The sequence below is a fragment of the Ursus maritimus genome, unplaced genomic scaffold (genome assembly GCF_017311325.1).
Source record: "Ursus maritimus isolate PB19 unplaced genomic scaffold, ASM1731132v1 scaffold_24, whole genome shotgun sequence".
In the NCBI taxonomy this organism is placed as follows: Eukaryota; Metazoa; Chordata; class Mammalia; order Carnivora; family Ursidae; genus Ursus; species Ursus maritimus.
Window position 1 is genome coordinate 3,712,647 of NW_024424897.1, and position 11,663 is coordinate 3,724,309.

Sequence of the window (11,663 nt, forward strand, 5' to 3'; positions counted from 1 at the left end):
GGACCACGGCTTCCTGACGCTGATTGAGGGCCTGGTCAATGACATCTACAACACGGCCAAGCTCATCCCCCGGCTGGCCAAGGGCCGCATGAGCTACAAGGTCAGTCCCGGCCTGCCTGGCTTGGGGGGTGGCTTCCTTGCTCCGGCTGCCTTCCTAACTCAGCAGCGCCCCGTCATTGACACTGTAAATGCCGGTGGCTCTGAGTGTGGGGAGGAGCCCGAGGGTGTCATCAGGTCAGAACAGTGGTCACTTCCTCAGGGAACATTCCCCGACCTCCTCCCTGCTACGCGGTAAAGCGAGGCTCGGAGTCTGTGATTCTTGGAGACCCCACCCTCCATGTGAGCAGAGCCCACCCCCTCGTGTGGCACACACAGCAGGTGCCACGTTACTCTTGCATGAATGAATCAGCGTGCGAGCCATCCTGGGCTCTGCCGACCCAAAGTCACATTCAGCATAATCTTCTCTCGGGAGAACATGGCCAATTGGCAGATTGCTCTGTTTTCCATCTTGAGAGGTTAGCAACACTTCCTCTGGCAGCGAGACACCCTCCAGGGTGGAGAGATCAAATTGAAGCCGTGACCATAGGCCACCGCTCGCCGGTCTGCTTCTCTCCTCCCCCCTTCCAGGCAGACCTGGAAGACATGACGGACCTCATAGAGATGAGGGAGGAGATGTCCAACCTGGTCATCAGCGCCATGAAGGAGGCCGAGGAGTACCAGGACTCCTTCGAGAGGTACTCTTACCTCTGGATGGACGACCCCCAGGAGTTCATGAAGAACTTCCTGATATACGGGCGCGCGGTCACCCCAGAGGACTTGGACACCCGGGCCGAAGAGACCCTCTCCAAGACGCCGCCCAGCCTCACCCAGTTCCAGCAGCAGGTGCGTGTGCCGGCTTCCTCATCCCTGCAATTCCTGCCCCCTCCCCAGGGGCGGGGGCTGCTCACACGGCTTGATTCAAACCTTGGGTGAATGGCTTTTATTTTTTATTCTTTTTATTTTTTAAGACTTTTTAAAGATTTTATTTATTTATTGAGAGAGAGAGGGAAAGAGAGAGCATGAACAGGGGGGAGAGGGAGAAGCAAGCCCCCAGTGAGCAGGGAGCCCAACGTGGGACTCGATCCCAGGACCCTGGGATCATGACCCGAGCGGAAGGCAGACACTTTACTGACTAAGCCACCCAGGCATCCCGGGTGAATAGTTTTTAAATGTGGATTTTATGATTACTCTGGTCTGGTGCGTCCCAACAGAGCAGATGACTGCCAAGGAAGAGTTTGTAACTCACAGACTCCAGGAAGAGGGGACACGCCATGCCCCGCAGGGCCACGGGGGAAGCACCAGGGTCGGTCAGGGGGCAGAGGGACAGAGGGGAAGGCGGGATCCACAGCCTGTGCTGTGGTTTTCATGGGAAAGAACGGGCTTGGGATGGGCGAGTTGGAATCATGGACTCCAGGGTGTCTGGGTGGCCCCTCACTGTCTGGTCCCTGGCCCTGGGGTGATCGGGACAGGGTGCTGTGGTTTTCATGGGAAAGAACGGGCTTGGGATGGGCGAGTTGGAATCATGGACTCCAGGGTGTCTGGGTGGCCCCTCACTGTCTGGTCCCTGGCCCTGGGGTGATCGGGACAGGGCAATGTTGGCCCCAAGTGCGAAGAGGGCATTTGGGGTGCAGGCTCTGGGTTGGTTTGTATATGAAAGATGGTCTCCCTGGGGAGTGGTCTGTTCTCTCTGGGAGTCTGCCAGCCCTGGGAGGGGCAGGTCCACGAGGCCCTGGAGCATGGGAAAGATAAAACACAAATCAACAATGACCACACACGCCTTCCCCCCTCCCCATGCACGGTGAGAGAGAGACGCCCGTGAGCAGAAGTGACGCACCCACGGGGGAGATGGGCGGGTGGGGGGACAGCTGGTGGAGCTGAGGGCCCCGAGGATGCAGAGCAGGGTGGAGAGGGCTGCGTTTGGGGCGCCCGGTGGTTGCCGTAACCACATTCACCTCTTGAGCTCCTCGCCTGGCCCTCAGAAGCCCTTGCCGGCCTCGCCGGATGCTGTCCCTTTCCGACAGGCTGCCAGAGCTGGGGATGGGCTGCGGGACTGCCGGGGTCCCGGGGGTGCTGGAGGAGAAGCAGCAGCAACCTGCAGGAAGGGCCGCCCTCCTCCCACGGCGGCCCGACGGTGAGCAGCAGCCGTGTTTTCCAGATCAACTCCTACGAGAAGCTGTACGAGGAGGTGTCCAAGTGCGAGAACACCAAGGTGTTCCACGGCTGGCTCCAGTGTGACTGCCGCCCCTTCAAGCAGGCCCTGCTGAGCACCATCAAGCGCTGGAGCTTAATGCTCAAGCGGCACCTGAGCGACCACGTCATCACCAGGTGGGTGCCGGCCCCACAGCCCCGCCCGCCGCCGCCCCGACCTTGACCTCGCCCGGGGGGAGAGCCGCAGACATAGGCCTTCTGCTGTCGGTGGGGCACTCTTGCCGGGCAAGTGTGGGGTGAAGGTCAGCGTCGAGGCCAGCAGCCCCTCCCCCGTCGAGGGTGGGTCCCAGGGGACGGGCGTCACCTGGCTGTGAGTGGACGCCCCGGGCTTCGCGGGACCCTACTCGCTGAGCACCTCGGTGTCTGGAGCCCCGAGGGCGGCAAGGCAGCCTGACAGGTCGCCACGGACTGGTGACCGCGCAGTCATGGGCCGCAGTCAGGGCCGCGAGGAGGGAGTCCAGGCGGGCTGAGTTCCGTCCGGGAGGCCAGTTGGAGTAGAGCTGGTGGGGCGTAGGGTGGGGGTCAAGAGCAGGTATCCCGAGGCGGTCAGGAGTTCTCCCTTGCTCAGCAGGGCCCCACAGTATAACTGGGGGGCCCCCGCTGCCAACTGCCTCCCCAGACCTCACCCCCCCACCGTGGAGGGTGGCACCCCTCACGGGGCCGTCTCGTTCAACAGCCTGGCTGACCTAGAAACCTTCATGAAAGTCGCCAGGACGGGCTTAACCAAGACCCTCAAGGAGGGGGATTACGACGGTCTCGTGGAGGTGATGGGTCATCTGATGAAGGTCAAGGAGAGGCAGGTGGCCACTGACAACATGTTTGAGCCCCTGAAGCAAACCATCGAGCTGCTCAAGACCTATGGGGAGGAGATACCGGAGGAGACACACGTGAAGCTGCAGGTGGACAGTGGCGGGCCACCACGTGGCCCAGGGCAGGCCGGAGGGGGGCAGCCCAGTGCTGGGGGGTTGGGGGGGCCGTCCGGGGGAGGCAGGAGAGGAAGCCAGTCCAGTGCCGGGGGTGCCATCCAAGGAAGGTGGGGGGAAGCAGTCCAGTGCCAGGACCTTGCGACTAGAGTAGAGGCTGTGGTGACTGGGGACAAGGCCTGTCACATGGGACCTGCAGGTTAGACTTCTTCCTGTGGATTCGAGAATCCCTGGGGAATGTCGAGGTGGAAGAAGGCTCCCTGCAGAGGAAGGGACAGTGAGGTGGGCTCTAAGGTGGAGCCGGTGGTTCCCACACCTACCCCCAAGGACCGGTCAACCCTGGGTGCAGGGGACGGTGGACAGAGAGCAGAGTCAGCGGAGGCCCTGCAGAGGGCAGGGACACGGCAGCGAGGCCGAGGGAGGGGCTGGCTGCTGCGGGAGCTCCGTGACCTGGAAGGTCCGTGTGGCAGGGCTGGCCAAGGCAAGGTGGGAAGGAGGAGGGTCCAGGCTGCCTCTGACTGCACTTCACAGCTAACTTGGAAATAGAACAGCTTTGTGTGCCATCCGGGCTGGGGTTGGGGGCGATGAGGGGAAGGGTCCTGAAGCCACTGCCCAGCCACCCCCTGGAGGGTCCCCCTCATCCCTTTCTCCACTCTCTGCCCTGCTCTGGATCTGGGCCGAGATCCTGCAGGAATGGGGGTGGTAGGAGTGCGGGGCAGGGAGGCAGGAGCCGGGAGGCACTCCCTGGGGCCCTGCTGTGGGGCCAGCGGCTGCCCCTGCCACCCTTGCCGCCCCTGCCGCCCTGCCCAGGGCCCAGCTGAGGGCTGAGATGTGAAGTGTGTGTGGCTGGACCCAGGGGCGACTGGTGTGAAACGGGCTTTTAGATGTACTGCCGCCCACGGAATGTTAGCTCATCGTAGAGGAAAAGGAACCCGTGTCTTTCTTTTGTGGGCAAAGAATTCGTGGGCTGGGATTTTTTTTTTCTTCAAAATATTTTATGATCAGAAGTCCAATATTTGCTCAAGTGTGGAGAACTTTGAAAATACAAGAATTCATCTGATTGTCAAAGCCGTTCTGGCACAGTTCCAGAAATGGGGACCAGGCCGGGGGTCGCCGCTGCTCCGGGGCCGCCTGGGGGAGGCGCACAGGACCCTCCGTGAGACGTGTGCGACTCCCCGCGAGCCCATGCTAGTTCACGGTAGACAGTTTCCAGAAGACAGGACACGGGACAGGATACAGGACAGGACACGGGACAGGACACGGGACAGGACCCGGCCTTTGTCTGCCGCAGGAGCTGCCGGAGCAGTGGGCCAGCACCAAGAAGTTGGCCATCCAGGTGAAGCAGAACGTGGCGCCCCTCCAGGCTAACGAGGTCAACATCCTGCGGCGGAAGTGCCAGCAATTCGAGGTAGTGCCGCCCCGGCGGCGGGCAGACGCCCTCGGGGAGGCCGGGCTGCCACCGGGGAGGGTGACACGGGCGCTTCTCCCGCAGCTCAAGCAGCACGAGTTCAGAGAGAAGTTCCGGCGAGAAGCCCCGTTCAGCTTCACTGACCCCGACCCCTACAAGTCCCTGAATAAGGTAGGTCGTCCGAGGACCCCGAGGACCCCGGCGCCCTCCCAGCCTCTCCTTAAGCTCGTACCCTTGGCCACGAGGGGCCTAGGCTTGGGGCCGCGCGTGTGCACAGGGGTCCACGCACACCCCGGGGTCCCATCCCCGGTGGCCTCCCCGCTGTGGGGCGCTGCTCGGAGCGCGGCTCCAGACAGGGGTCACAGCCGCGGGAACATCCCCCCAGCCCGGCCATCCAGCCAGCTGCTCAGCCCCGCTGTACGTCGTTCATCCTCGGCTCCTCACCCAGCGGCTCCCTGTCACCCGGCCGGGCACTCAGCTCTCGTGCCTGCTGTCTTCCCTCCCTGGCCGCTCTGTGCGGCCCGTGGCCGAGCCTCACCACGTTCCCAATGTTAAGGCCACAACCAGCATCCAATGTGCAAATGCCACAGGGCTGGCCCTGAGAACCCTCTCGCAGGGGAGCGTGTGGGGCGTGCGGGCGTGAGCACAAAGACCCCAAGGTGCCCTCTAGGGTCCCCCACACACGTGCCCTTCCCTAGCCTCTGCTTTTCTCACACCGCTTCGAAGCCACCATTCCCGAAGATCTCCCCATTCTTCATGGTCATTTTCTCACGTCTGCTCCCCGAGCCCGGCGGGCAGGCGCCGTCTCCCCCGGAGCCCCCGGGCCGGGCTGGGTTCTGCGGAGATCTGGCGCAAGCTTGTTTAGGAACCAGGTCCGTGCGTGCCGAAGGCCTCTCGGAGCTGCCCGCAGACACGGGAGACCCATCTTCACATCCCGCACGCGCACCTGCACACGCTCGACCCCGAAGTGCCCACACTCACTCGCCTGGTTTGGAGTGACTCTTGCTTTCCTCCCCTTATGTAGACTGTTCTCATTTTCAAAGCAATCAAGCATTACCTCCCTAATGTTTAACAAGGTAAAAAACGGGATGAGAATTGAGCCATCCTGAACCTCTCAGGAGGAAATCGGGCATTCGTGCTGGGTCCCTTAAAGTCACTTCTCATGCCCGAACTCCCAAAGCTGGAGCGCCTGGCCGTGCGACCAGAAGCAGGGGGCGTTTGAAGGCGGGAGGGGGTGGGCGCTGCTCTCCCCGGCCAGGTAGATGGTTCCCCCCAAGTCGGTGCATGGGGTCAGAACACAGCACGGGGCCGGCGAGGACGCGGAGAAGGTCCACTGGCATGCGGTGGAGGGCAAGAGGGAGGCCAGCACGGAGCGTGAGCAGCGCTGTTGACTGCCTCCCTCGCCCGCCCCCAGCAACAAAAGAGCATCGCGTCCATGGAGAGCACCATGGAGGCCCTGTGCAAGTCCGGGAGCCTGTTCGAAGTCACGGTCCCGGACTACAAGCAGCTCAAAGCCTGTCACAAAGAGGTCCGCCTGCTGAAGGAGCTCTGGGACATGATCGTCATGGTGAGGGCGATGGCAGGCACCCGGCCTGGGCGGGGGGGGCGGGCCAGGGCTGCGGGGACCGGGGCGGGGGGCGAGGGGACTGCTCCCACTAGCCTTCTGCCGCTAGGACGCCGCCGCGCGTCTGACCGAGTCACCCACTCCTCCCGGAAAGGAGGGTAGCGCAGGAGCACCCGTTGGCTTCTGCTGGCCGCTCCTCCCGGCTCCCCCGGCTCCAGAGAGATGTGAGGTCTTCCCTCTCCTTTCCTCTCAAATGAACTGCAGGGTCTCTGTCAAATCCTCCCCCCTCCAAGACAAACCGTTAGACTTATACAGAACCGGGTTTCTCTGTGAGCTACTCTGGGGGGGATTGCCCTCCCGGCGTTGACCAGGGTTCTCCCTGCACGGAAGTATGCTCCGTCTCTCCATTTGTCTTATTTTTCTGTACATCATAGTAAAATGTCGAACGTGTCTTCGTTCTGCCCACACTGAGCCTCCACAGTTCTTACAGAGGGGAAAGGGTCTCTGTAGTCAGAGGCAACCACTCTGAAAGAGAGAGGACAGACGAGCCTCTTGACGGTAACTTCCTCACTCTGAGCTGAGCTCGGGTCTCTTGTGTGTGACGGACATTCTGGAACAGAGTCGGTAAAGCCAGAAGGGACAGGTGGCTGCCCATCCCCTGGATAAACAATGGTCCACACAGACTAGAGAATAAAGGCCACGTTTCCCAGGACGTGACAGTAAGCATTGATGGCCAGAGTATTTAAGGAAAATCCTCCAAAACAAATCTCCCAGGACAGTTTTATGGCAACAGGACACAGAATAAGCTTGAACCTCAAACGGCCGCTGATTCAGTGCCGGCGGGGGTTTAAGGTGTCGTGTCTCCGCATCTTCCAGGCTGGTCTCCTGTAAACAGCCACAGCTCTCTGTCTTTATGCAACCAGTCGGCTTGTGCAGGCCCGGCCTCCGGGCCTCGAGCGCCTGTGCCAACAACCTCATTCCATCCATCCCAGCTTCACATCCGTCTCCAGCCCACACCAAGCTGAAGACTGCAGGCTTCGTGGCCTCCGTCTCCACTGTTGGTGGGGTTCTTCCCGGGGAGATTCTGTGTCCTCAAGCGGCTTGTAGCACCCGGTCATCCACCAGTATAAGCTTGGTTACTCTGTGCTAACAGCCCTAAGAGGACCTCCGCGTAGTTCCCCACACAAGTGTATTTCTCTTTCACGCAAAGTCCACTCGCTGGTTCCAGGTCGCTCCAGGCTGTGTAGCCGCGTGCGTTTCCGTGATTGCCAAGGCCGACAGCGCTGCGAGTCGAGCTCTGGCAATTAAGTGCTCTCTGCCCCAAAGTGCCAGGCGTCACTCACGTTTCCCCGGTCGAGGCAGGTCCCACGGCCCCACCAAGGCGGAGAGGGGCCTGGGGCCTGGTGAGCGGTAGCGGCGCCCTCCACAGGGTTCTGCCGAAGTAGAGTTGACCTGCGGACTTTGGGGTTCTATCTTGACAACTGGGCTTCCACCTTACGGCCCTCTGTCGGCAGCCCTGTGTATTCCCCAGGAGCCGGGGCAGGAAGGGGGCGCGGACGTCTTCCCCCACCCCCAGTGAGTGTTTCCCCCTCAGGTGAACACCAGTATCGACAACTGGAAGACCACCAAGTGGAAAGATATCAACGTTGAGCAGATGGACATCGACTGTAAGAAGTTTGCCAAAGACGTGCGGTCTCTGGACAAGGAGATGAAGAGCTGGGACGCCTTCGTGGGGCTGGACAGCACCGTGAAGAGCATGATCGCGTCCCTGCGCGCCGCGAGCGAGCTGCAGAACCCCGCCATCCGGGACCGCCACTGGCAGCAGCTCATGCAGGCCACCCAGGTACCGGCCCTGGCGGCCGGCCGGCCTCGCGTGGGCAGGAAGGCCAGTCTGGCCGAAGGAGCTCCCCCGCGTCACGGAGCCAGTCGGTGGCGGCACCGGCTTCCACCCGCTCCCTCCGGAGCCCGGAGCTCTCACCACCCTGCCTCTCCGCAAAGGACGGAGCTGTCTGTCCGGCGCAGGTGACCTGGCTGGAACGTGCCTGTTTCCCCCGCAGGTGAAATTTGAAATGTCAGATGAGACCACCCTGGCAGACCTACTGCAGCTGAACCTGCACAGATTCGAGGACGAGGTCCGGAATATCGTTGACAAGGCTGTGAAAGAGTCTGGGATGGAAAAGGTAGGGTTTTTTTTTTTTTTTTCGAAAATGTGTTGTGTGCGGGATGGTGCCGAAGCGACCTACCAGCCCAGCGCCTACAAGCATCTCGTTTCACATGGGGTCCGGCGGTCGCTTAACACGAAAACAAAGTTTGGCGGGCTTTCCCTTAACCGACGGGTGACGGAAATCTTGTAAAAAATTTCCATAATCTTTTACTGGAAAGAGGATCCCCCCGGCTCTGGCCCTGTCTCCTGCGTGTGACAGGATGCACATTTAAAACCGTCCTGAGCGCTCCCCTCTCGTGGAGCACCTCGTCTGTGACGTTGGAGAAGAGGCTGAAGGAGGGGAGGCGGGAGGACTGGCCATGAGGATGGACGATGAGCCACCGGCTGGGACAGTCCCAGGTCGCAGGGAAGCTCGGGGGGCTCCTTCTGCAATTCAGATCTCTGTCCTCACCTGTTCGGTAAGTGGGAGATGTCACATTTTGGCTTTCTTCCCCCTTTTTTTTTTTAAAAAGAATTTATTTATTTGTCAGAGAGAGAGAGCATCAGAGGGGCAGAGGGAGAAGCAGGCTCCCCAGCTCGGCAGGGAGCCCTGACGCGGGGCTCGATCCCAGGACCCTGGGATCATGACCTGAGCCGAAGGCAGACACTTAACTGACTGAGCAGCCCAGGTGCCCCATTTCCCCCTTTTTTGCCAAACAGCTTTATTGAGCTATAATTCACATACCATACCATTCACCCATTTAACGCGCACAATTCCCTGGCTTTCAGTGTACCCACGGATATGTGTGACCATCCCGTGGTAGAATTATTCAATGTTAGAACGTTTTCACCAACTGCAAAAGCCATTCCCTCTAGAAACCCCCCATCTTCCTGTACGTCCCCGTCCCACCTCACAGCCACCGCTAACCCACTTTCTTGTCCCTACGGACTTGCCTGTTCTGGACATTTCATGTAAACGGAAGCACACAGGCCATGGCCTTGTCTGCCCGGCTTCTTTGACTTGGCGTGATGTCGTCAAGGTCCTTCTGTGTGGGAGCCTAAGTCAGAGCTCCGTTCCTCTTCGTGGCTGAACGGCTTTCTGATGGTCTGTCCATTGGGTCTGTTCATCTGCTGACGGACTCTCAGGTCGTTTCTACCTTTTGGCAGCTGTCAATGATATTGGTAGGGGGGCGCCTGGGTGGCACAGCGGTTAAGCGTCTGCCTTCGGCTCAGGGCGTGATCCCAGCGTTACGGGATCGAGCCCCACATCAGGCTCCTCCACTGGGAGCCTGCTTCTTCCTCTCCCACTCCCCCTGCTTGTGTTCCCTCTCTCGCTGGCTGTCTCTCTCTCTGTCAAATAAATAAATAAAATCTTCAAAAAAAATGATATTGGTAGGAACGTTCCGGACTTCTTAGAGCAGGGCTCCATTCCGGGTCCTTCTTGGCCCCTCACACCCGCCGCCGAGTGATGCGGTTTCCGTGTCCCCCGAAAGGTGCTGAAAGCCCTGGATGCCACGTGGTCCACCATGGAGTTCGAGCACGAGCCTCACCCACGCACGGGCACCATGATGCTCAAGTCGGACGAGGTGCTGGTGGAGACCCTGGAAGACAACCAGGTGCAGCTGCAGAACCTGATGACGTCCAAGTACCTGTCCCACTTCCTGAAGGAGGTGACGAGCTGGCAGCAGAAGCTGTCCACGGCGGACTCCGTCATCTCCATCTGGTTTGAGGTCCAGAGGACCTGGAGCCACCTGGAGAGCATCTTCATCGGCTCCGAGGACATCCGCGCCCAGCTGCCGGAGGACTCCAAGCGCTTCGACGGCATTGACACGGAGTTCAAGGTGCGCGCGGCCCTCCGCCTCCCCCTGGGCATTTTCAGAACCGGTGACGCTGGAGAGCGTGCGGCCATTAATGCCCTGGGGGCCCATCTCCTCCCAGGCCCTGATGGAAGAGGCGGTGAAAACACCCAACGTGGTAGAGGCCACCAACAAGCCTGGTCTCTACGACAAACTGGAGAATCTGAAGAAGAGGTGGGTCCCCGTGCTTGGCCAGCTGAGCGGCGTCCTGGCGGCAGGGACCTGAGCCATCAGCCCCCCGCTGCCCAGCGTAGGGCAAACTCTCCTTGCTGGGAGCTGGTGCTCCGGGCTGCGAGGTACCACTCGGCGTGTCCTCAGCCTCAGAGGGACGCCCACACGGCAGGTCAGGTTCCAAGGGCTGAATCAAACAGGGGCTGCAAACGACAGACTGGGCGTCTCCGGGGCTGCCGTCCGGCGCGGACGGGATGGGCTGCAGAAGGCCTCGACAGCCCCGTTTCCTCCCTCCTCCTAGCTTGGCTGTGTGCGAAAAGGCCTTGGCGGAATATTTAGAGACAAAAAGACTGGCTTTCCCGAGGTTCTACTTTGTCTCGTCGGCCGACCTCCTGGACATCCTCTCCAACGGAAATGACCCCGTGGAGGTAGGTGGGCCCTGGCATTCCGAAGGCGGCCGTGTGTTTGCCCCCACGTCTGGGTGGCCCTGGCCAGTTGGAGGCATGTGTTTGGAGATCCCTGGGCCACCTCCACAAGGTCAACCAAGCCAGAAACTGCAGGGGCCCGGCCATAACAGAGAGCCCCCTTGCCTCGTTTTTCTTATCTGGAAAATGGGTTAGATGCCAGGGGCTTGGCACGACGCTATTTCTGGGAGACACGCCCGCTCGCTAGGTGGCCGCTGGCTCATCCTGACAGATCCGGGGACCCAGGAGCCAAGAGGAGACGTTTCCTCGAGACTCTACTGAAAGGAGAGAGGGCTTAACTAACTAGGTGAAGGGAAAACACTATATTTTATTTGAATCCTAAAACTGCGGGACGCACCAGAGGGATGCACCGAGTGGCCCAGGGAAACGGGCCCAGGGCCTGGTACCCTCCTTGTCAAGGAAAAGGGTCCTGTCACCTTCAGACCTTTGTGTCTGAGGGCCAGATCTCCGGGCTGGTCTCTGAGTCCCCCCTCAGAGCCATTGGGCCAGGCCCTTGGTTGGTTAAGCGTGTAATTTAGTTAACACCAATCAGAGAAGGGGGAGGGTATTTCCAAAAATCAGAAAGACACGTACACCGCCCAAGGAAAACCGGGCTGCGCCTGCGCCCCTCCGAAGCCCCGGGTTCCGCGACCCCGTGTCTGCCCCCGCCCCCACCCCAGGTGAGCCGCCACCTGGCCAAGCTCTTCGACAGCCTGTGTAAACTCAAGTTTCGCCTCGACGCTGACGAGAAGCCTCTCAAATTGGGCCTGGGCATGTTCAGCAAGGAGGACGAGTACGTGGACTTCGACCAGGAGTGTGACCTCTCGGGGCAGGTGAGTGCTGGGGGCACATCCAGGGCGGACCGCTCACCGCCCCCCCCCCCCCCC

General features: G+C 60.6%; 1 protein-coding gene across 1 annotated transcript in view; it reads left to right on the plus strand.

Moving 5' to 3' along the window:
• DNAH17 (dynein axonemal heavy chain 17) overlaps window positions 1-11,663 on the plus strand; it is a 100,795-nt gene that overhangs the window by 30,096 nt on the left and 59,036 nt on the right. Inside the window, exons 20-30 of the mRNA XM_040640104.1 lie at window positions 2,195-2,364; window positions 2,924-3,146; window positions 4,462-4,578; window positions 4,663-4,749; window positions 5,993-6,145; window positions 7,737-7,985; window positions 8,200-8,322; window positions 9,779-10,126; window positions 10,224-10,315; window positions 10,614-10,740; window positions 11,457-11,609. Of these exons, the coding sequence (XP_040496038.1) occupies window positions 2,195-2,364; window positions 2,924-3,146; window positions 4,462-4,578; window positions 4,663-4,749; window positions 5,993-6,145; window positions 7,737-7,985; window positions 8,200-8,322; window positions 9,779-10,126; window positions 10,224-10,315; window positions 10,614-10,740; window positions 11,457-11,609 (1,842 nt within the window). The remainder of the gene's footprint in view (window positions 1-2,194; window positions 2,365-2,923; window positions 3,147-4,461; window positions 4,579-4,662; window positions 4,750-5,992; window positions 6,146-7,736; window positions 7,986-8,199; window positions 8,323-9,778; window positions 10,127-10,223; window positions 10,316-10,613; window positions 10,741-11,456; window positions 11,610-11,663) is intronic.